The sequence below is a fragment of the Ambystoma mexicanum genome, chromosome 3p, assembly GCF_040938575.1.
Source record: "Ambystoma mexicanum isolate Mex_15411 chromosome 3p, UKY_AmexF1_1, whole genome shotgun sequence".
Taxonomy (NCBI): Eukaryota; Metazoa; Chordata; class Amphibia; order Caudata; family Ambystomatidae; genus Ambystoma; species Ambystoma mexicanum.
Window position 1 is genome coordinate 108898704 of NC_090925.1, and position 24378 is coordinate 108923081.

General features: G+C 46.3%; 1 protein-coding gene across 1 annotated transcript in view; it reads right to left on the reverse strand.

Annotated features, from left to right (window-relative positions):
* Positions 1-24378, reverse strand: part of LOC138579802 (uncharacterized) — an 877832-nt gene that overhangs the window by 366842 nt on the left and 486612 nt on the right. The window contains exon 3 of the mRNA XM_069650032.1: positions 7909-7962. Coding sequence (XP_069506133.1) covers positions 7909-7962 — 54 coding nt within the window. The remainder of the gene's footprint in view (positions 1-7908; positions 7963-24378) is intronic.

Genomic DNA, 24378 nt, shown 5'->3' on the forward strand with positions numbered 1-24378 from the left:
TGTCATCCTCGAGAAGTGATTATTTAAAAGAGATACTTTTGCCATCCTTGGGAAGAACATGTTACTTAGAGGAATTTCCAGGCGTATTATAGACCATAGGTTCAAAGAAAGTGCAAAGGGTAAAGACACGTAAATTCTAGGGTGGGGTAGGCTGGGAGAGGCAATAAGGAATACGTGGGAGGAACATCCAATCGAAGAACATTACCACGGGTAAGTAACTTGTTCTTCGAATGGACTGTGTCCTCACAAGTATTCCTTACTTTATGATAGACTCCCAAAGCAGTACTAATTTGGTGGTGGGAGTATAAATTTTACTTCGTCTTTAAATGTTATCATGGACTGAATGAAGGACCGTTTTTTCCAAATTTTCCTTCTTAATTGGAAGATGATTCCAAGCAGTAATGTTTTACAAAAGTAGGACCAGACGGCTGTGGCGGCTGCACAAATATCTTTTACCGGAACACCTCTCTGGAGAGCCTCTTGTGGAATGTGCTTTCAAACCTTCCAGCGGGTCTTTGCCTGCTAACTTGTAACATGCCCCAATATCCAGGATGATCCATCTGGATAGGGTCTGTTTTGTCACAGCTAAACCCAATTTAGGGCCTGTAGAGCCAATAAATAATGGTCTGACGAATTTTGGACTTTTTTGATATAAAAAAGCTGAGAGGACGTCTTGGGTCCAGCCTATGTAATCTTTCCTCTTCCTTTTCAGGATGAGGAGGTGGGCAGAAAGATGGTAAAATAATCTTTTGCGACAAGTGGAAGTCAGAACAAAGGTTTCACCTTGAGGACAATCTTGTCTTTATAGGAAACAGTGTGTGGGGGTTTACAGCAAAGTGCATGCAACTCGCTTACCCTGAGGGCTGAGGTTATTGCCATTAGCAAAACAGTTTTCAAAGTTAAAAGTCTTAATGGGCATGAGTGTATTGGCTCAAAAGGAATGCATGTTAGGAATGTTATCAGCAGGTTAAGATCCCATATAGGGACCTGGAATAGAATTGGTGGCAATAGATTAGTAAGACCCTTTAGGAATAAAACAATCGGAGGGATTTTAAAATACGAATCCTCCTCTGAAGAGTGCTTGAAAATTGACAGTTCCGCCAAGTAACCTTTAATTGTTCCAATCTGGAGCCCAAGATTTGCCAAATGTAGCAAAAACAGGTGTATCACAAATAAAAGGATACACATTCCTATCCCTGCACCAGCTGCTGAACTTGTGACAACGGCAGCGGTCCAAAGATTTTGTTGCTGGCCTTCTGGCCGAAAGCATGATCCCATTACGTCATCCAGGAGGTCCCAATACTGATGTCTCAACCACTCAAACCATGCGTGAAGGTTGAGTGTCTTGACCTATGGATGGAGAACCCGACTCTTCTCGCGAGAGAAGGTCCTCTCTTTGTGGAAGACATATTGAAGGGCAGACGGACATGTCCAGATGGTCCGGGTTCCACGTCCTCCTGGCCCAATTTGTAGCAATTAGGATCATGGATTTCCAGAACTTTCTCGACCTCCTGATGAAATGAGGAATGAGCGGAACAGGAGGAAACATGTACAAGAGTGGAAATTCCCAGCCCACTAAGAGCGCGTCCCTTAGAGCTCCTCTTTCCAGTGCTACGCTGACGACACTCAACTCATTTTCAAGCTGCCCTCTGCCACCTCCTCTCCCTCTCTCATCTCTGATTGCCTAACTGCCATTCAAGATTTGTCTGAATGCCAGCAAACGGAGATCCTCCTCATCAGCACACCTTCACCATCCTTTCCCCTCACTCTCTGGCCGGCCTCCCTTGGCTCTCCTCCTACCCCCACCTGCGAGGCTAAGAACCTCGGGGTCATCTTTGACTCCACCCTTTCCTTCTCCGCCCACATCTCTAAGGTCACTAAAAAGTCAAATTTCCGACTGCATCTCCTCAGAGGTACTCTGCCTTTCCTCTCCTTCCCCCAGAAGCTCATTGTATCTCAAGCTCTGGTTCTCTCTAGCTTGGACTATTGTAACAGCCTCTTTCTAAATCTACCTGCCTCTACTTTCCGCCATCTGCAACTAATCCAGAACAGGACTGCGAGACTTGTCCTTGGCCTCCAGCCCTGGGATCGTATCTCTCCAGCTCTGAAATCTCTCCACTGGCTCCCAGTGGATGCAAGGATTAAATTCAAAACCCTCTGCATTGTCCACAAGGCTTTCTGGGGCCTGGGTCTAAAATACCTTCAGCTATCCCTCCGCAAATATCTCCCCTCTCGAGCTCTTCGCTCCTCTACCTCCAACTCACTCAGGGTCAGTCGTTTTTCTAAGAAACGAGCTGGGGGTAGATCTCTGTCTTCGGCTGGGGCCTCCCTCTGGAACAGCCTCCCTGCCACTCTAAAACTTGAGGAGAACCATCTCTGGTTCCAGAAGCACCTCAAGACCTTCCTCTTTTCTTCTGCCTTCGCTCCCCCTCTCCCCTGCTGATCTGTTCTCTCTTGGCACCGTGCACCTGGCCACCCTCTGTCTTTTGGACCCAGGTACCTGCTCATTCTGCCACCCTCCCGAACTGCCTCCGGGCCACCCCTTGCACTGGGGTCTGTATCTGTACCCATACAGCCCACCCTTTTTCTTCCTGCACTTATCAGACATACCCTGTCTGCTGCCTTAAACCTAGCACTTGCAAATTGCTGGCTGCATTACCACTGTTTGTTGCCTTTATTATGTATTTATTGTTATTTATCTGTTTCTCCTCTGCTTCGCACTTTCCACTTCTCCCCCCTTCCATGCACTTTTCCCCTCCCCTCTCTCCCATGCACTTGCTCATTCTCAATGTCACTGGGCCTAGTAAGATCGCTGTTTTGTTCTCCCCTGTTCCCCTCCCTTGCCTTGTCGTGCTCTGAAACACTTGTGTACGAGCGCGATAGAAATAAAATATCAATCAATCAATCTTGGAGGAAATTCCCTGGAGCAGCACAGTTCGCACTTCCTGTTGACACTTGTCTCGAAAAGATCTACTTGAGGGGTTCCCCAAAGGGCAGAGATCTCTTGATGGACTTCCTGAGCTAGTTGCCACTCGTGAGAGACTGGGCTCTGCCTGCTCAGAGAGTCCGCCGCCGTGTTCTCCTCTCCGGCCAGGAGAACTGCCAATAGGGAGATTCCTTCTTGAATTGGTCAGAACCAGAACTGCATTGCCTCCCTGCACAGTGGTAGTGGCCCTACGCCTCCTCTCTTGTTTAGGTAGTACATGGCCACTGTGTGGTCCGTCATTATCAGGACATTCTTTCCCCATACAGAGGGCAGAAAGGCTTTCTGCACTAGTCTGATAGCCCTCAGCTCCAAGTGTAGATGTGTAGTTTGGACTCCGATGGAGACCAACGACCGCTGATTGTGAGATCGTTGGCATCGGCTCCCCACCCCGTGAGTGAGGCATCCGTCACTACTGTTAGCTCCGGCTATGGCTGCCAAAAGGATTCTCCCTTCAGAATGTTGTTCTTGCAAGCCCATCAGAGACGATCATGTACGACCCTGCTTGGAACCTGAAGAGGGTGTGACATCCTGTCTGAGAATTGGGACCATTGAGTCCTGGGAGCCCATTGGAGGGATCTCATTCTCAGGCAAGCCTCTGGCTCCAGAATGATGCAGGATGCCATGAGGCCGAGCAACCTCAAAAAGACAAAAGCCAGGAGACGCTGGGCACTTGTTGACCATCGCCTTGGTGACCATCTGCAGAATGTCTTGAGCCCTCACCTCTGGTGGCAAGGTCTTTCCCAAGGATGTATCCAGCACAGCCCCGATGAACTGGAGCTTTTGAAATGGTATCATGTGGGACTTCTTGTAATTGAGGGAGTAGCCAAGTCTGTGGAGAGAGTGACAGGTTACGCCGAGATGCTCCAGGACTTGTTGGGGAGAATTTGCCCGATCAGCCAATCTTCCAGGTAGGGATAGGCATAAATCACACCTCTCCCGAGACTCGCTGCCACTACCACCATCAGTTTGGTGAAAACCCTTGGGGCGCAGGTCAGCTCGAATGGCAGAACTCAAAACTGATAATGAGAGAGAACCTCAGGTACTTTCTTTGCTTGAGACGGATTGGAACATGGAAATAGGCATCCTGATGGTCCAATGACACCATCCAATCATGGAGCTGGAGGGCCTGAAGGATCTGAGAAAGTGTAACCATCTTGAACTTGTCCTTCCTGAGGACAAGTATCTCAAATCCAAGAGGGTTCTCAGTCCTCTGTCCTTGTTGGGGGATCAGGAAATATGCACCGTTCTCTAGCAGGCTCAAAATCTCCTGCAAAAGGAACAGATCTGGAACCTTTAACGAATGGCTTCCGTGTGGATGATTCTAAGGTCGCTGAATAAAGGCAACGTAGTAACCTAGGACTATGGTTTCTAATGCCCAAGCTTCTCAAGTAAAACTGAGCCATTCTTTCAGATGTGGAGACAGTCTGCCTCCCACCGGGGTGTTGTGAGTCAAGACCTCGGCGAGGTTTTGAGGCGGCTGAAGCAGTGGCTGATGGTAAAGATGCTGCTGCTTGGGCGGACTTTGCACCTCTCCCTAGTCCACCATGAGGGAATCTTCTTTGGCCTCTTTGACCAGCCATTCCTCTCGCTCTTCCAACTGAGTAGTAGCAAAAGGATCTACCCCTCCAAGAAGGTCCACTGCGGTGAAAAGGCTGAGGTTGCCTTAAAGCGGCATCTAGAGACTTGGCTGCTGCCTTCGAGGTCTGCAGCTTCTCAAGCCTTTTGTCAGCCTTGCTGCCAAAATGATGAGACCCATCAAAAGGCATATTAAGGAGTCCAGACTGCACGTCTGGTGCAAATCTAGACTTCCTCAACCACGCAAACCTGCGTATCACGGTGCTGGCTGCCATGGCTCTGCTGATACTGTCAGCAGAATCTAGACGTGACTGTAAAGACTCACACATGGCCTCTCTGACACCTTTTACAATGGCCAAGCAGTTGTCTCTTTCTTCCGCTTCGGGAATATGTTCAGCCGCCATGGATGCATAGTCCCATCGGGTTTAGGTGATTTTTGCAATTGCACAGTTAGAGTTAGTTTATTTGAGAGCCATGATCCCGGTAGAAAAGACTATCCTTGACCAGGTGTCTATACGCTTATCATCCCGATCTGGTGGAATGGTTGCACAGGCAGTTTGCTTGGAGGCTGCGGTTGCTGCTTGCACCACCAGGCTTTTTGGTGTAGGATGTTTAGACAAGTAGCTGGGGATCGTTACTTGACGACCTATATTTTTGTGTCAATTTTCTATTGACTGCCTCCTAATTTGCACTTACTCTCTTTTGTAGCGTGACATGAAAAGGCAGGATTGGATCCCTTTGAGGACCTTTGTCCAGGCTATCCCCGAGGTCATCCTGTTTGAATGGGAGAACAGGCCTGCTCCACCCGATAAAATCAGTGACCCTGGTCATCAATTGTCTGTAAGATGCAAGTGCGTGATCATCTGGTTCTGGCTTGTCAAAATCCAACTCTGGTTAGGTGTCCACCCCACTGACTGACTGTAAATTTTCACACAGATCCTGCAACATACATTCCTCCGATATAAAGCTATCAGGGACATTAGGAGTGCTGCATTGTAATCCAAACGGTGGATCATTGTCATCTGGAGGCTCATTGTTTTCATAAATGGATGTGAATGACTTAAAAAAATCCTTTCTAGGCTGGTGTGAAGGATTTTTGAATTGCTGGTAAAGGCCTCAATGGCTTTGAGCCAGATGCCGATGGAGTCATTAAACTTATTTTTTGCATCGATTTGTTTGATGAAGAAGTCTTGGGCATCGATGGCACCAATGGCATCCGCGACATCGATGACGTCGATGACTTTGATGTTGACTTGTCTGTGGACTTTGTCCGTGACAGACTTCGATGACTCAAATGATTCTTCAATTACTTTTTAACGTGTCGAAGCCTTGGCGGCCTTCAATGAGAATCTGGCCTAAGTCCCCTGCTTGAAGGTGCACAGGATTTGGCTCAAGCCCTTTCCTTACCGGCTTCAGAAGGTGCGTTAAGAGCATGGCCTATTTGCTTCAAGGGTTTCTGGCTCTCGAAAATCTTTAGCATTTCGTGCCTAAATGTTTCCGATTCAGCCAGAATAGAGGCCTCAATGGGGCAAGATATAATCTTCTTTGGAGTGGAGTCGGACGAGGAAGACAAAGTAGGCGATTTATAAGGCCTTTTCTTCAATTTCCTCGACGATGTTGAGGAGTGGTGGGAGCCACTCCGTGACTTGGACCTTTTAGTCTTCTTCCGTCAAGGAGAGTTGTCTCTTGCTTTGTCGGAAGAATGTTTTTTTGACAGGATTGTCGAAGTGGATTTTTTAGGGAGTTTACCCACCTCCAATTTCCCTTCACGCTCCCTTCAGAGCCTTTCCGGTCATAGACTGACACTTCTGACAGGTCGATGTCTTGTGCTCCACACCGAGACACCACAAGCACACCTGATATGGGTCCGCCAGCAACATTTTTGCATCTCCGTCTTGCCATTTTTTAAACCCTCTTCGGGTTTGTCAGAGCGGAAGACAAAGACATTATTGACAATTTCCGAAGAAATATATAAAGCGCGCCGTAATTCACGAAGTGAAAGCTTACTTAGAAAAATGGAACTGAAGCCAACGGGCGTTGTACGTTCTATATATACCTTTGATGGCATCATCCTCGAGATGGAGGCCCTCGAGGGACGCACAGCGCCCTCTACTGAAATAAAATTATTCCGAAGCAGCTGAAACTGGATATTGTAGATATCAAAGATGAGTAGTACCTGGGAGAATACAGTCCATTCCAAGTTGTTATTTGAAAGCGACAATTGTGCTATCTTTAGGAAGTGAATATTTGGAAAAGAAACCAATCTGCGAGAAGTGGTTATTTGAAAGAGACACTTTTGCCATCTTCGAGAAGTGATTATTTGAAAGAGACTTTTGCCATTCTCAGGAACTGGATATTTAAAAGAGACAGTTTTGCCTTCATCGAGAAGTGATTGTCTGAAAGAGACATTTGTTGCCATCTTTAAGGAATCAAGCCGATCCGATAGCACAGCGTGTAGAGCCCTCGCTTTGACATCTGTGCAGAGCCTGCTGACGCAGGTTCGAATCCCGGCAGGGCCAAACTCAGCCTTTCATCCTTCCGAGGTCGATAAATGATCACCACACACCGTGGGTAATAATAAGCAGCGCTCAGATACCTGAGGGTTTGTAGTGCTATATAAATGCTAAATTATTATTATTATTATTGTTTGCAAGAGCCGCCCTTGCCATCTTACCTGAGACATATAGGGGAATGGAACTCTCTCTCTGGATCCAAAGATTATTTTGTTGGATTTATCTATTTGGTTTTGCACATTTTGCCAAACTCGCATCAGAGACACTTTCCTTACAATTTTTGGTTGTTCATCTTTAGTGTTTTGAACACAAGGACAGTAAATATAATGTTTACAAGACACAGACTGATCTTTACTTTTAAGATGTCTGATGTTGAAAACACTTCTACTTTGTGTCCGCCTCTGATTTCTGACCCCTCACATATCCCTGTCCATGATTTCATTGTATGGTCATTGGAGGGTACTCTCTACTCTACAAAGCAAATTGATGGGTATAAGGTTGACTGCACCTGATGATATGATGCTAGCACATGGCCATAAGAGTCCACCATCACTCCACTGCCTCCCTTCTTTGTGCTTCTCCCACAGCAGTTTTCCCAGTGCTTCTATGATCATTGCCACTAAAGTAATTTCTTCTCGATGTGTTAAATTTATCTAAACCCCTTGTAAATGTGACCTAAAACCAGAGATGGGGAGTTGCACAAAGGTAACACTTATGGCTTTGTCAATGGTTCTTCTCCACCCAGGAATGTGTCCCAGCCAAGAGCAATGGGAGGCTACTTTGGTTTATTTCTGATGATACACAAACACTCCACCATTTTACTTACTTACTTACCAGTATTATCATGGATACAGGAAACACGACTGAAATTGGCACCCAAGACAGAGGCTGAAAGAAGAAAAAAGAAAAAGCACTTCACTATAAGGGTGTATAAAACAGGATATGCCCGTTGAAAAGTCAAATTGCACAATGTATTGATATAGCCTTTAAAACTACTTTATACTGGGGTTGTTAGGCCACATTAAATCTTAAAACAATAGTTGGACGTGTTAAGACCAAGATTTTGTTAGGTCTGTTGAAACACCTTTTGAATTTAACATTTGAAAAGTTGCAAAAAAATGGAGTATGGGAGGTGTGAGGAGCACACTAGCGCATGGCAGTGGGGCGAGGAGGATATAGCAAAGAGCTGGTAGCAGAGACAGAAGAACAGGAGGAGGTGACAGAGTGAAAAGAGAAAGCAAAGAGGGGGATTCAGAGCAGCAGGAAGGAGTTGGAGGAGAGTAAAAGGAGAAGGGAGGAGGCTGAAAAGGGTAAAAGGAGCTAGAAGGTGAAGGCGGAGTGTGCTTGAAATTTTTGGTGTGAAGTGATGAGGTGGAAATAGTAGGTCAAAAGGGCTGCTCACAGTTGTGCTAAAACAAGCGCAACTGACACAGATAAAAGGCCTAAATATGGGGCATAGTCAAAGTGTTACTAATCTATATGTATTTCTATAGGGACTTTTTTTTTTTTAAACTGTGGATTCCCGCCTTGGTGTCAGGGAATATGCAAAGAGCATGTGGATCTATAATAGATACCAATGCTGGAGAGCTATGTCTACAGGTGAGTAACATTGATTCCTCCAGTAATGGATCTTTTATACAGCAACATGCTTATTGAATATACACAGAATGTTTATTTTATTGATGACTTGTACACAGGTGCCAGATCGCAAGAGGTATCCAAAGCCACACACTCTTCTCGTCACAGCTAGGTTGTAAGAGCATGTACAGACCATTGACATTTAATTAGGGTTAGTGAGCAAATACTTTCAAAGCAAAAGAGAGCACATTCCAGAATTAGTGAAGAGACAGAGGGGAGTAGATGGGAAGGGAGAGGAGCAATGAAGGAGGATCGGGGGGTTTGAAAGGAAGGAAGAACAAGTTACTTCTTACCTTGTAACGTTCTTTCGATGGGATGTTCCTCTGACGTATTCCTTACCTTTGATAGATCATCTCCCAGCTTGCTGGCCTCAGAATTATTTTTTCAGTAAAGGGTGCTGCGCGTCGACGTCCCTCGAGCCGATGTCCCTCGACGGCCTCCGTATCGGCGCCGACGTCACCACCCGTATAAATAGACTCGCGCAGCGTCCGTTGCTCAGTTCCGTTTTGACATTAACAGTTGTTTTACATGAATTGGTTATTGACCTGGAAAGAGCGTAAACTGCAACCACAAGGGAAGTATTACTGCAGGGATGGATGGGATGGACGATAAGGAATACGTCGGAGGAACACCCCATCGAAAGAACGTTACAAGGTAAGAAGTAACTTGTTCTTCGAAGGGATTGTGTCCTCCGACGTATTCCTTATCTTTGATAGACTCCCATAGCAGTGGTGTGCAATTGGAGGTGGGAGTAAAACGCCATGTTTCCTTTCAGAAATGAACCGAATGTAATACAGCTTTGCCAAACCTAGTCTCTTAACTAGAGGAGGAATCCAGGTTGTAAAATCTTGTGAAGGTATGTGCGGACGACCATGTGGCAGCCGCACATATGTCTCGAACCGGAACCCCTCTTTGGAGGGCCGAGGAGGTTGCGATACCCCTGGTTGAATGAGCCCTAAGATTTTGAGGAGGCTCTTTCCCGGCCAGTTTGTAACATTCCAGAATGGCCAAAATAATCCATCTGGAAATGGTTTGTTTTGTTATCGGTAGTCCCAACTTGTGCCCTGAGTAACCCACAAACAGTGGTCTGTTTGCCTAATCCTAGCAAGTCTGCTGATGTAAAAGCTTAAAGCTACCCTTGGGTCCAGCCTATGTAGTCTTTCTTCCTCTTTCCCCGGATGGGGAGGCGGATAGAATGAAGGTAAAGTAATTTTCTGAGTGATGTGGAATTCAGAAACCACCTTTGGGAGGAAATAAGGCTTCACCTGTAGGACAACCTTGTCTTTATGAAAAATTGTATGAGGGGGTTTACAAGATAGAGCTTGTAATTCGCTCACCCTTATAGCAGATGTTAAAGCCACTAATAAGACAGTTTCAAGGGTGAGAAATCTTAGCGAACAAGAGTGGAGTGGTTCGAAAGGAGTACCAATCAGGAAATTTAAGACTAAATTTAAGTCCCATAAAGGAACCTGGAAAGGTCTTGGAGGGTAGACATTAGTTAATCCCTTTAGAAATTGTATTACTAAGGGTAATTTGAAATACGAAGGCTCCTCCACAGTGCGCTTGAAGATCGATAGCACTGCGAGATAGCCCTTGATAGTGCCAACTTGAAGGCCTGAATTTGCCAAGTAGAGTAGAAAGGATAACACTGTTGGTGTACCACATGAAAAGGGGTCGATATTCTCTTCTCTTCACCAGCTGCAAAACTTTTTCCAACGGCAGCAGTATAAAGACTTTGTTGCTGGCCTTCTGTCCGAAAGCAACACTTCCATGACGTCATCAGGAAGGTCCCAATCCTTGTATCTCAACCTTTCAGAAGCCAGGCGTGAAGGTTGAGGGTTCCGATGTCTGGATGGAGAACCTGACCTCCCTTCTGTGAGAGAAGATTCTCCTTGAGTGGAAGACGAATTGGAGGGCAGATGGACATTTCCAGAAGGCCCGGGTACCACGTTCTCCTGGCCTAGTCTGGGGCAATTAGGATCATGGTTCTCTGGAATCTTCTCAACCTCCTGATCATTTGAGGAATGACAAGGACTGGTGGAAACGCGTAGAGGAGTGGAAACTCCCAGTCCACTACGAACGCGTCCCCTAGAGCTCCTCTCGGGCGAAATTCCCTTGAACAAAACAGATTGCACTTTCTGTTGGTACTGGTGGCAAACATATCCACTTGAGGGGTTCCCCAAAGGGCGAAGATCTCCTGAATGACTTCCTGAGCTAGTTCCCACTCGTGGGAGACTGTGCTCTGCCTGCTCAGAGCGTCCGCCGTCAAGTTCTTCTCTCCGGCTAGGTGGACTGCCGATAGAGAGATTCCTTCTTGAATTTCCCAAAACCAGAGCTGCATTGCCTCTCTGCACAGGGGCAGTGATCCTACGCCTTCACTTTTGTTGAGGTAGTGCATGGCCACTGTGTTGTCCATCATTATCAGGACATTTTTCCCCTGTACAGATGGCAGAAAAGCTTTCAGCGCTATTCTGATTGCTCTCAGCTGTAACAGGTTGATATGTAGTCTGGACTCCGATGGAGACCAACGACCGCTGATGGTCAAGTCGTTGGTATGGGCTCCCCACCCCGTGAGTGAGGCATCTGTGACTACTATTATCTCCGGCCATGGTTGCCAAAACAGTTCCCCCTTCAAGATGTTTTTCTGGCAGGCCCACCACTGAAGGTCTCGAGCCACCTTGTCCGGAATCTGAAGCAGGTCTGTCATTCTCCCTGAGAATTGCGACCACTGAGTTCTCAGTGCCCACTAAAGAGATCTCATTCTCAGGCGAGCCTCTGGCACAAGGAAGATGCAGGATGCCATGAGGCCTAGCAACCTCTTAAAGTCGAAGGCTGGGAGACGTTGGGCATTTTGAAACTTGGTGACCATCTGCAGAATAGCTTGAGCCCTCACCTCTGGTGGTGAGGCTTTTCCCAGGGAAGTGTCCAGAACCGCTCCAATGAACTGGAGTCTCTGTGATGGTATCATCTGTGACTTCTTTAAATTGAGGGAGAAGCCCAGTTTGTGAAGGAAGTGGCAGACATAATCTAGCTGGATCTGAGCTTTTTCCGAAGATACAGCTCTGATCAGCCAATCGTCCAGGTAGGGGTAGACATGGATCCCTTCCCTCCTTAGACTTGCAGTCACTACCGACATTAGCTTGGTGAAGACCCTCGGGCGGAGGTCAGCCCAAATCGCAGAACTCGAAATTGATAATGAGAGCCGCCAATTGCGAACCTCAGGTATTTCCTGTGTTTGAGATGGATTGGCACATGGAAATAAGCATCGTGGAGGTCCAGAGATACCAGCCAGTCCTGCAGCTGGAGGGCCTGAAGGAGCTGAGAGAGAGTTACCATCTTGAACTTGTCCTTCCTGAGGAACTTGTTCAATTCTCGTAAGTCCAGGATGGGTCTCAGTCCTCCGTCCTTCTTCGGTATGAGAAAGTAGGGGGAGTACCAGCCCTTGTTCCTCTTCGCTACAGGTACCGGTTCTATGGCACCTTTCTCTAGCAGGTCTACAATTTCCTGCAAGAGGAGCGGATCTGGAACTTTCAGAGAGCTGTTCCCCAGTGGATGACTGAGGGATGGGTAGAAAAGGCAGGCAGTAACCTTGGGCAACTGTCTCCAATGCCCAAGCATCTGACGTAATAGCCTGCCATTCCGTCAGATGTTGAGTAACCTGCCCCCTACTGGTGTTTTGTGAAGAGAGTCCTCAGAGCTGTTTGGAGGCGGCTGATGCAGATGCCGAGGGTAAAGAGGAACCTGCTGCTGCTGCAGCTTTTGTGTTTTTACCCCGTCCACCTCGGGTGAATTTCTTCTGACCCCTTTGAACCGGCTGTCCTCTGCCCTTTCCGAATGCGGAATAGAAGCGAAAGGACTTACCTCTCCAAGAGGTTCCTGAGGGGCGATATGGTGTCTGACGGATTGCAGCTCCTAAGGATTTTGCTGCTGCCTTTGATGTTTGTAGTTTTTCTAAACTGTCATCCGCCTTCTTACCAAACAAAGAAGAGCCGTCAAAGGGCATATTCAAGAGTCTGCTTTGCACATCTGGAGCAAACCCAGACTTTCGCAACCAAGCAAATCTCCTAGTTGTTGTACTTGCCGCCATGGCCCTGCTGATACTGTCAGCAGAATCGATGCCAGTCTGAAGTGATTCGCACATTGCGTCCTTACCATCCTTAATGATGTTGAGAAATGCTTCCTTTTCTTCTCCCTCCGGTAGGTAGTCAGCCGCTAATGAAGCACACTCCCAAAGTGTGTTGCTGAACTAAGCGAGCTTAAAAGTAGCATTGATGGCTTTCAACGCCATTCTACATGCGGAAAATACTTTTTGGGCCATAGAGTCATATCTCTTATCATCCCTGTCCTGAGGAACAGTAGGGTAAGCCGATTTACAACCTGCTGAGGTAGCTGCCTGAACAACCAGACTCTCCGGAGTTGGGTGTTTGGATAAATATTCAGGGTCAGCAGAAGACCCCCGCTATTTAGCTGATAATTTTTTGTGAACTGCCAGGATTAACTCAGGTGTTTCCCAGTTTGCCAATATTCTCCTTTGTAATGCCGCATGAAATGGCACCACAGGATCCTCCTATGGACCTTTGACCAAGATGTCTGTGAGGTTGTATTGCTGAAAAGCAGGTGAGGGTGTGGAAAATCCCATAAACACTATTATCCTTGCCATCAAGGTTCTATAAGGGGTTTCAGCATGTTCCCCTGGGTCTGATGTGGCAAATTCCACTTCTGAGGAAGTGTCCAACCCACTTGCTTCCTGTAGGGTTTCATGGAGGTCTTTCAACCTACCTTCCTCAGAGGTAAATTCCTCTGGTACAGGAGTTGCAGTTCCCTGCAACTCAAAAGGTCTTTCCTGATCCGAATCCTCCCCTTCTTCATAAATAGAAGATAAGACCCTGGAGTGACCAGGTCTTGAAAATGGTATAAATCCCACTTCCAGAGCAGAAGGAGCCAAGTTTGTCATGATTGGCTGAGAAAACGTTGACGCAGACGTTAAAGGCTTCAAAGCCATCAAAGCCATCGAAAAAGGCGTCGAGAAAGGTGGTAGAGGCCTTGATGAACTCGAGAGTATCGGGATTCTACTTGAGGTTTTCGACGACATTCTCGTGCTCGAGGCTCTGGGTATGGCCACTGGCTGTGAGGTGGCCGTGGGTTTATCGTTTCTCGGCGTCGAAGACGGCGTCGACTCGACTGACCTGTGCGTCGAAGAACCCTTCGATAACTGCGTCGATGACGCCGATCTATGTGTCGAAGGGATCTTCGACGACGGCGTCGAAGACGTAACTTTGCCTTTACTCGAGGGTTTGTGACGCTCTCGAGTGGCTTCTTTCGCCGGGTACTGCAACTCACAGCTTTTTGATTTTTCAGGTCTTTCACCCAGGGTATCACCTTAGCAGTCTTCAAGGGGGTCGAGGCCGCTTGCTCGAAGACGTTTAGCATCTTTTTCCTGAATTCCTCCCACTCAGCCTGAGAGCTATGTTTTGTGGGACAGGAGACCCTTTTTGGGGAAACGGAAGAAGACGAAGACGAGGAAGGGGATCTTCGACGTCTCTTATTTGAATGCTTAGATCTCTAGAGTGATGGGAACTGCTTCGAGACCTAGAACGAGAATGTCTTTTATGATGGCGAGGAGACAAATGTCTCGACTCCGACGAGGAAACTTTCGAAGAAGTTTTAACTGCCTTACCTCTCTCGAGCTTCCCCTTACGCTCCTTCAAGGCTTTCGCCGTCATGGACATGCAGTCCTCGCACTCCGAACAATGGTGCTCGATTCCCAGGCACCGCAAACAGATCCTCTGAGGATCCGTCAATGACATTTTCTTTCCACAGTCTCGACATTTTTTGAAGCCGGACCGTGGAGTCGTCAGTTCGGGTGAGGAAGCCATAAGCCATCGAGTACGAGTCGGTATTCATGAGGAATATATTGATATATTCGACTGAAGAACTGAGCAACGATTTTCCGAGGCCCCACGAAGCGCGGAAAAACGGAACTGAGCAACGGACGCTGCGCGAGTCTATTTATACGCATAGTGCCGTCTGCGACGATACGGAGGCCGTCGAGGGACATCGGCTCGAGGGACGGCGACGCGCAGCGCCCTCAAATGAAAAAAAAATTCTGAGGCCAGCAAGCTGGGAGATGATCTATCAAAGATAAGGAATACGTCGAAGGATACAATCCCTTCGAAGTGTAGTTTACTGAAGAGATAAACGTCCTCTTGTGGTGGTCTAAAAGTGAATATCATGTATGTGATATTGTGGTAAAAGGGAGATGCAGAGAAGGGGTGGCGCTGCAGAAAGTATTAACCAAGGTGGAAGTAGGGTGAGTAGAGATGGGATTAGGGGTATCTAAGTGCTTATACAGTTGAAACAAAGGGGATTACAGATGAAGGAGGGAGTGGGGTTATGCAGGTGAAGTGTTAGATGGATGAATGTTGACGGAGGGCGAGATTTGGGTTGGCGATTGGAGGTTGGCAGTGTACCAGCCTTTGCATAGTTGTCTGAAAGTGGTGAATTGGGTTCTTGTGAGATGTATTGTGGTAGCTTGTTTCATAGTGGAGCAATGGAAGAGAACAATTTGCCTCTGTGTTCTTTTAGCTGAAATGTTTGATGCATTAATTTAGTCTAATTTGATCACTGTAGGTTTCTGAGTCTGATTGCAAGCTTATGGAATGATGGATGCTTGAGGGGATAGAAGAGTGGATGGTCTTGTATGTAACCGTTAGGATATTGAGTTATATTTTAGTTTTGATGGGTAACCAGTTTAGGGTTTTACGAGTAATATGTCCTTAAGACTGGAGGTTAATGCAAACCTAGCGGTTTTATTTTGGATAATTGTGAGCAGTTTCAGGTTTTCTGAGGACAGACACATACATAGAAAATTGTAGTATTCTAGTTTTGAGAGTATTAGGGTATTAGTGTTTATGATCTTTTGGTGAAGTTCCGAGTAGATGAGGTTTCTTTCTGAGGATATGTATGAGTTAGTTTGTTTTCTGGCAAGGTCTTGTATGTGGTTTAAGGGAAAGGTCGCTGTTAGGACAGTTTTTCTGAAGTCCAACTAAGGGCTTAGTAAAACCATTCAACTGAGGCATTACAAGACTCCACTCTTAGTATAAGGCTGTAACAAGGTAGAGTACACAGAGCATACAGGCTTATCTTAGGAGAGAGATAGGGCTGTAGAATCAGTACAAAGAAATTGTACTACAAATGGTCCAAAGAAACACTGAAACACTATGTATAGTAAAAAGAAAAATGGTTTATTTAAATACAAGTAGGCCCAGATAAATCTTGGGGGAAATAAGTACTATGGCAGATCATGTAAACACATTATGGAAAAACACACCACTATCCTTTAGGTACACAGACCAAAGAATATAACCTTATTTGGAACACCTAACAGGAGATCTAGGGACGTCAAACCAATATTTACTTTTCGATTACTTTCAGTAATACCAGTGTAGTAGATCCTATCAGTTGTACTGCGACACACCATTCAAAAATTGCAATTATCAATAAATAAGTGCACCCCCTCCATTCATTTATGAAATAGTTCATGCGTAAAGACGCTGACAAACATCCTTTCCAAAAGGATCGCCATAATCAAAAGGGAATGTCTTGTAGACAAATCACAGTAAGTATGTTTGGAGTTCATTTCTTACATTTATTGTTCAAAGTTCATTATAAAACATCCATTTATAGAAAAACCACATGTAACACAGTGACATTTCATATATTAAAAACCAATTTTAAGAATATACATCACATCTAGAAAAAACACATATCATATCAAAAACAGTGATCACATTTCACCCATTCTTACTCACAACCACTTTCATCCACATTCATACCATCCACCATTTGTACTGTGCAAAAAAACGCAACTTTAATCACTCTGTTCTAAAAGTAGAACACCCATCTATTAGGGCTCCAATGTTGTTATGTAATTGCAGACACCTATTTGACACTAAATTTTTCCTTTCACAAAGTTAAACAGGACGATTGTTCAATCAAGCTTACTCATGAACATATTATCAATTGCCTATATCTTTTACAGAAACTCAAAGAGACCCAAGTTAGCAAATTGGGCTCTATGGTGTTGTCTACTCAAGTTTCGGGCACCACAATAGACATGTGATATTTCTATCTGGTGCACCTCATCAGGACATATACATTGTTCGAATACCAAAAAACCAGTTCACATTATCATAATTCAATTCGATATGTAATGCGTGTCATCTAGATGTTCAAGATATGACTTCTTTTCCATTTTCAGACAGAGTTTCACACTTCTGTTGGTCAACCTGTGTTTCTGTGGAGGCCTCCAAAAGGGAGAATGGCTGGAAGGAGCCTGAGCACACTTGGGTCCAAGGCGTTCTCAATTAGATGTGCTTTGTGTGATGTATCTATGTTGGCTGGCAGTGCCTGCCGAGACTGCCCTCTGGACAATTTATTTCTGTCTTCTGGCAGTAGCCTGTTCCTTCGAAAACTGAGTCACCCTGCCGCAATTGTTAGTTCAGCATGGTTGCTGACTCCATAAGGTGTTGGGCCCATTCGTTGTGTCTCTCCCTCATATTTGTGGATCCTTATTGCGTGTGTCCCCAAGATTTACTCTCAGTCCTGGTTAAAAAAACACCCCTGCCACGCATGCAGAGTTCTCCCTTAGAGTCTGCCGTTCTCCGTTCCGTGACACACAGCAAGAAACCACATAGAAATATCAACTGGACAATATACTTTTCTGATCTAGTGAAACACAAATTCTAGGAACAGTATAAGCCTATAACTCTGATTCAGGATAACACAGTTATCCTAGGGGAGTTGGACCTTGGGGTGTAATACCCAATTACAGTTGCTTTTCAGTTCACAGACTAAGGGAAGCAATAACTTTAACTGATTTTAGGATAACACAGTTATACGCAAGGTAATTAAAACCTATACACTTTTTACTGGAGCTACAAGCAAGACTGTTTTTGTGTCTGTCTACAACAGACCAGGGAATGCAAAACCCAGTGTTACACTTGATGAATAACTCAAGGTGATTCTAGTAGGTAAAATCTAATGCAGACTTATTCTGGACAGGCTAACAGCAAGTCAGGGGAAGCAAGACCCAGTTGGGGACACTCATACATGCATCCTAACAGGAATAGTGAAGTGAAACGAAAAGCTTTACTTTTGGGAAGAGACACAACACAATCACAGGTGAGTAATATAACCTTACATCTACTTTCTGTTAGAATGGCAAAACAGTTTCTAATGAAAGAATGAAGTTACATATACTTTTCATGATGGCAGACATTTCTAAGGTAAGTAAAACAACCTTATATATCAACTTTTAAGAATGGCAGAACATTTCTAAGGTAAGTAATAACTTTCTTAACTGTTCACTCTCAGAGTTAGAGTTACCAACCAACTTCGTTTGCAAGTAAGTAACTTTTAAACACATATTCTCTTTTCTAGGCAAAAGGCCCAATCCTTAGAAGTCTTCCCCTTATTCTTCGAGCATGAGTGTTCTCAATGGCAGAAGGGGGGGTCACTAGGTTCTAGTGTCCGACAGGCAGGTCAGGATAGGTTCTTAAGTAGCAAAAGTCAGAGTTCCTAATGAACACTGTTAGAATAAATACGTTTATTACGTTTAGAGTTAGTTGAGGGTCCAGGGGCCTCACAGAAGAGACCCTAGGAGGCTCCCAGCAGGGGCCTGGGTGCACTGGACCAGAGGACTCCCAATCACAGAAACTACCCCAAAACTACACAGGAATCACAAGAGACTTAAGGTAAGTAAATTCCCAAGCCAGCACAGTACCTCAGCATAGAAGACTTTACAGCAGGAGGACATCGGGACCTGCAGCCAAAAACCCGGTCGTTGAATTCCTTCATCAATAAAACAGGACAATGAAAGGACTTTTGCACAAAGGATCACGGGGAAGGCTCTAGGCAAGGTTTTCCTCGGGGCTGGATGCGGTCCAGTCGATTTGGCGCCTTTTTCAGGAGCACAGAAGAAGACAGAATATTGTTGATCAGATTCTCGTTGTTTGCAAGGTCCAGCACACTGGTGAGAGAACTTTTTGGACTGGACCCGTGCCTCTGGAGATCCAACAGGATGCCCACGAAGTTTCAGCAAGATTCGGAATTTGGAAGACCGTGCACTGCACAATGGCTAGAAATCCCAGGTTATTGAGGTATTGCAGCCCCACAAGGGCTCAGCACGGAGTGGGATGGCTCAAAATGCAGGTCTTCCTGAATCTAGTGGGTCTCAGAGTCCCCAGGTTGATTGCAAGAAAGGGCTACAGCAGGCTCTGGTTACACAGTAGGCTCCCCACTTGCTGGAAATAGTTTCCGCTGCAAAATCATCTTCCTTTTCGGTTTTGGTTCCAGTGGTTGACTACGCCTTCAGCTTCTAGGTTTATCCAGGAACCCAGCCAATCAAACAGCCTTGCAACATTCAAACTTGGGGGTTGGCAATCCTTTCAGGACAGCCAGCCTTCCAATTTGAACTGGAAGTTCGCACTCAAGCTGGAAGACAAAGGGCTAAAGAGTATTGGACTCCTACCTCAGTTCTTGCCTTCACAGACACTCTGGAGCCTGGGCGTGGAGTCCACAGGACTCCTGTCGGAGATAAAAATCACGCAAAGGAATTTCCCACCATGGAGGTCAGGGGAAGGAACACTAAAATGGTGAAAAAACAAGACAGGGGCCATTTTGGTAACATGAGCACCCATGGCTGTGCAAACAGCCTGCGGTAAAGGTGCACCCAATTAATAAAAAGGTTCACTGTCACCATCCAGTAAAGGCAAGTTTGTCCTTGTAACATAAAAGTTATATTTAAAATGAGAAAGAGGATACTCAGCATCAACCCAGCACTCCAAATAAGGTGGGGGTGGTGCTGGTCTCAATTAAATGTAAAAGGGATCCAAAGATCCTTTCCTTTCTGCCCTTGGGAACTGTAGTTCTCACAAGGTTAGCCAGAGAAAGTTAAAAGGGGAGCCCCTAGGGCAACCCAGTAACAATAGGCACTTATTGCCAAAACGTTTTCAAAGAGGATAACTTTTAAAAGACACTATGGAGAGTCTAAAAAATGACATGCATAAAGAGCGCAAAAGATTCTGTGAGTGTGGAAAAAGGTTCCCACTCACAGAGGTATAAGGACAAATAATCCACCAGTAAAAGCAAAAAGTTCTGGCATTGACACAGGTCAGGAAGAGTTAGCATTAATATTAAAATCTTACCTAATACTTGTACCTCCCAGACTAAGCAACATATGAGTAGTCCCCAGGCCTAAAGCAGGCCATGGTGTTGGTTCTTGTGTAAAATACAATGAGTACACTTCACTTAGGTTAAACCAAACCTAATGGATGGTTTCAATTAGGGACTCATTACAAGGTTGCCGGTCTGGTAAAATTGATGCTGGTATTACCGTACCGGCATCCATTACTGGACTGGAGTAGTCCGAGTCGCGATGCTGGTGCCACCGGCATCGGCTTGGACCCGCCGTGGCCGCCAAACCGTTGCTGGTATCATCGTTGACACGCGGCAGCCGTGCCAGTGACACCAGCATGCCGCAATTATGCCCACATTAAGAGCTGACTGGACATGCAATTAACAACATGGGCATGCTGGTAATAACGGATACAATGATGCCGTAAACACCGGCATCGCATAGGAACTGTTAATATGAATCTGGTGTGTAGAAACCTGCCACATGTGCACACATTCAGCACAGGTGGTGGCAATGGAGTCTGGCACAGCACAAAAGGAGCACTCCCACACACCACACCCCTCCCAAAGCCACAATATTACCATTAGCACTAGCAGTACTGGAACAGGAGGCAGTGAGCCAGAGTATGCAGCGGAGGCGCAGTAGGAGAAGAGGGCGAGAATGGGCCAGCAGATACCCATTGTGCAGGCAGTTGTACCCCGCAGGCAGCCACCAATCCCTCGCCTAAGGGCCAGCCCATTCAACCTAACACCCGCTCAGATTCACACCCTATACCGGCTAACAGGGACACCATCACCACAATAGTGGACCTCAAACATGATGACCTGGTGAGCCTAATCAACATCCGGACAGCCATCCCCCCGCCCCTTTGCTGAAGGTAGTGCGTATGCTACACTTCCTTTCAACAGGCACTTAGGTCACGTCTCCCAGTTCACGCACTGTTAAACAATCCAGTTCATGCATTGTTAAACAATCCACAATAATACAGATCAGCATGTACCTACCTGGCACGACAGTCACCTCTCATCATGGCGCAAAGAAGCAGCATTCTGCTCGACAACGGAGAGCGCTGACTGGCACTCTGGGAGTTTTTCAACCCTCAGTGCTGTGGCAATTTCCATGGAAACTTCTGCATTGCCTCTGAGGGATACTGAGGTTCACGCGTCACGTGAGGTGAATGACTACCAATCACATTTATCATCTGTTAGCACGTGATTTTCCTCACGCTTCCGTGATGCGCCTCATGTGACTGTTGTTAACAGTTAAAAGCATCGGAAGCCACAAAATCAATGCTTCTCAGCTGCCTCTTAAGGACTGTTTGGCGTTTTGAATCTCATTGGATATTTAGGCACTACGACCACGGACTGCTTCACGGATTTGTCTTAGTCCTTCTCCTTGCATCTGTTACCATTGCCCTGGATCTTGTTTCTACTGGTATTGACCCCGGATACACTCAACGGACTGCATAACGGACTGCCATTTGCCTGGAACTTTTGGCCTTGTAACCACTGGTATTTGATCTCGTATTCTGGACTCTTGTGCAAAATCATCTTGACCCAGGTGTTGAACTGTTATCCAAGCCTCACTGGATACCGACCCATTGACTCTGCTGTTGGTCCCCTGATACATCCCATCCTTTGCGGCCTTGTTTACATTACACTTAGGTAAGCCTTATTACAACTTGTTTTCATATTACATTATCATCATTGCACCTTGTTTGATAACCATCTATTGCATTACAGCGCTCAGGGGGTCCTGCCGGCGTTCCTGGTTCCAGATTCACGGCTCACTTCACCTGTGGCCTCAAAGATTGCACAGGCAGTGATTGGCCATTCTGCTTGTGTGGTACTTGGGGACGGAGGTATTCATTAATCTACACGACCATCAAGATCAGAACAGACTGAGAAGCCTACCTGGTCGTCCTGATTATGAATCCCTCCACCGTGGACCCTGTGACGTCCTTATTGCAGGCAGTTGTGGACCTTAGGAACGACAAGGCCGCAGCTACCACAGCAATCCACCACCGTCTCGATGCCTTACAAAGCTCACGCCACCTCTTACCCGCTTATGCCGAGTTCAGAGACACCACTCCTCCAGCCCAGCCTCCTCCCGCTCCACCCATGACTCCTTTGGTACTCCTAACCTCATTTCCTCTTGCTGCCCCAGAAAGATTTCAGGGCGATCCCAGAATCAGTGTAAACTGCACTTTTTATGTCGACCCCAGGCTTTCCCTGATTCCGTCACCAAGGCTGCTTTTCTTCTTTCCCATTTATCAGGTGTGGCAGCTATCTGGGCGCATCCATTATTGGAAAATGACCATCCGGCCGTATATGACTTCGATCTTCTAGTAACAGAAATGGCTAAGGTATTTGATACTAGGTATAAGGCACAATCTCGAGACCTGGAACTATTAGATCTCACACAAGGCAGGCAAACAATTATCGAATATATAACTCGTTTCAACCAACTTGCTGCAGAGACCTCATGGCCGGAGGAGAAAAAGGCCATTGTGTTTTACAGAGGTCTATGTAATGCTATGAAAGATGCCCTCTCAGTAGTTCCGGCCCTTCCCTCTGTTTTTTCGGATCTAGTGGACCTCACGCTGCAGGTAGATGCTCGACGATCCGAGCGTAAGGCAGAATCCGTTTTTTCCAGTCAGTCATCCCCAGCTTTGGCGACCACTAATCCTGAACCCATGCAAATCGGTGGGATTCGGAGTCCCATCACTCAGGCTGAACGGGAACACAGAAGAACAGATAATGCCTGTTATTACTGTGGTATCAATGGGCATTATGTGAAAGAATGCCCCCGTCGCCCAAGGAACAAGAATTTGGGTTTTCAGAAGGCTCGCCCTTGAGACCGGGGGACGGGCGAGCACTTCCAGGACCTCCACAGAACCCGTCTTCGGTCCCATCAGACCTATTGTGGTCCAGTCCTCATTGAGACCTACTAGGGAGCTTACACACCCTGTACACATAGTGATTGATTCCGGAGCCACTGGCTGCTTCATCGACATTAGGTTGGCCCCATGATCTCAACTTACCCTTGATTATGAAGGAACACCCAGAACCGGTACATGCAGTTGATGGCACTTCCCTTGCTTCTGGCCCCATCATGCATCAAACTGCCCCTATGGAGGTGGTAATCCAGGACACTCCTAAGGAAACAATGTCGTTTGATCTTATCACCACCCCGCAATTCGGTATCATTCTGGGCATTCCTTGGTTGAGACAACATAACCCGTTGATCAATTGGGGAACTGGTCAGGTCACTTTTGAATCCGAGGTGTGCCAACATTTCTGCCTGACGGAACCTGATACTCTCTCCTCTCCTGCCAGTATTCTTGGGGCCATGGCCTCTTCCCATTTGGAAGAAACAGTCCCAACTGTTACCACCACTCATAATGTGGGAGCTGTAATGGCTGGTATCCCCACTGTATATCATGACTTGCTAACCGTTTTTGATAAGGCCACAGCAGAAGGTTTACCACCGCACAGACCCTACGACTGCCCCATCGATCTAGTCCCTGATGCAGTGATACCCAAGGGCAGGATATATTCTTTATCCCAATCAGAGGAACAGGCCTTAAAGGATTACATCCAAGAAGCCTTACGATTAGGCCATATACGACCCTCCTGTTCTCCAGCTGCTAGTCCCATCTTTTTTGTGCCGAAAAAAGAAGGAGATTTACGTCCTTGTGTGGACTACAGACGACTGAATGCTATTACCATAAAGAACAGGTATCCCATTCCACTAATCTCCATATTACTAGACAGATTGACGCGCGCATCCATATTTACCAAATTAGATCTTCGGGGCGCATATAATCTGGTCCGCATGCGCCGTGGAGACGAGTGGAAAACGGCGTACTGCACCAGACAAGGCCTGTTCCAGTATACTGTGATGCCTTCGGCTTATGCATCGCCCCTGCCACATTCCAACGCTTCATCAATGAAGTGTTCAGTGACGTTCTTGATATATACGTAGTGGTCTACTTGGACGACATCCTGATATTCTCTTCTTCCTTGGAGGAACATATTGTCCATGTTAAAGAAGTATTGTCACGCCTCAAGAAAAATGCCTTGTTCGCGAAACCTGTAAAATGCTTATTTCACATTAAGGAGGTGGATTTTCTGGGTTTCCACATAACACCTGGAGGCCTATCCATGAATCAGTCAAAAGTTTGTGCTATCATAGAGTGGCCTGCCCCGATCAACCTCAAACAGTTACAATCTTTTCTTGGTTTTGCTAATTTTTACCGGCGTTTTATCGCTGGTTTTTCCTCCATTGTGTCTCCACTAACCGCCTTGACCAGTCCTCTTGTCCCTTTTTGTTGGATGTCGGAGCATCAACAAGCCTTTGAAGCCCTTAAATCCAGATTTATCACCGCCCCTATACTTCAACACCCTGATCCGGAACTCACGTTTGTCCTGGAAGCAGATGCTTCTTCCTTTGCACTAGGGGCAGTG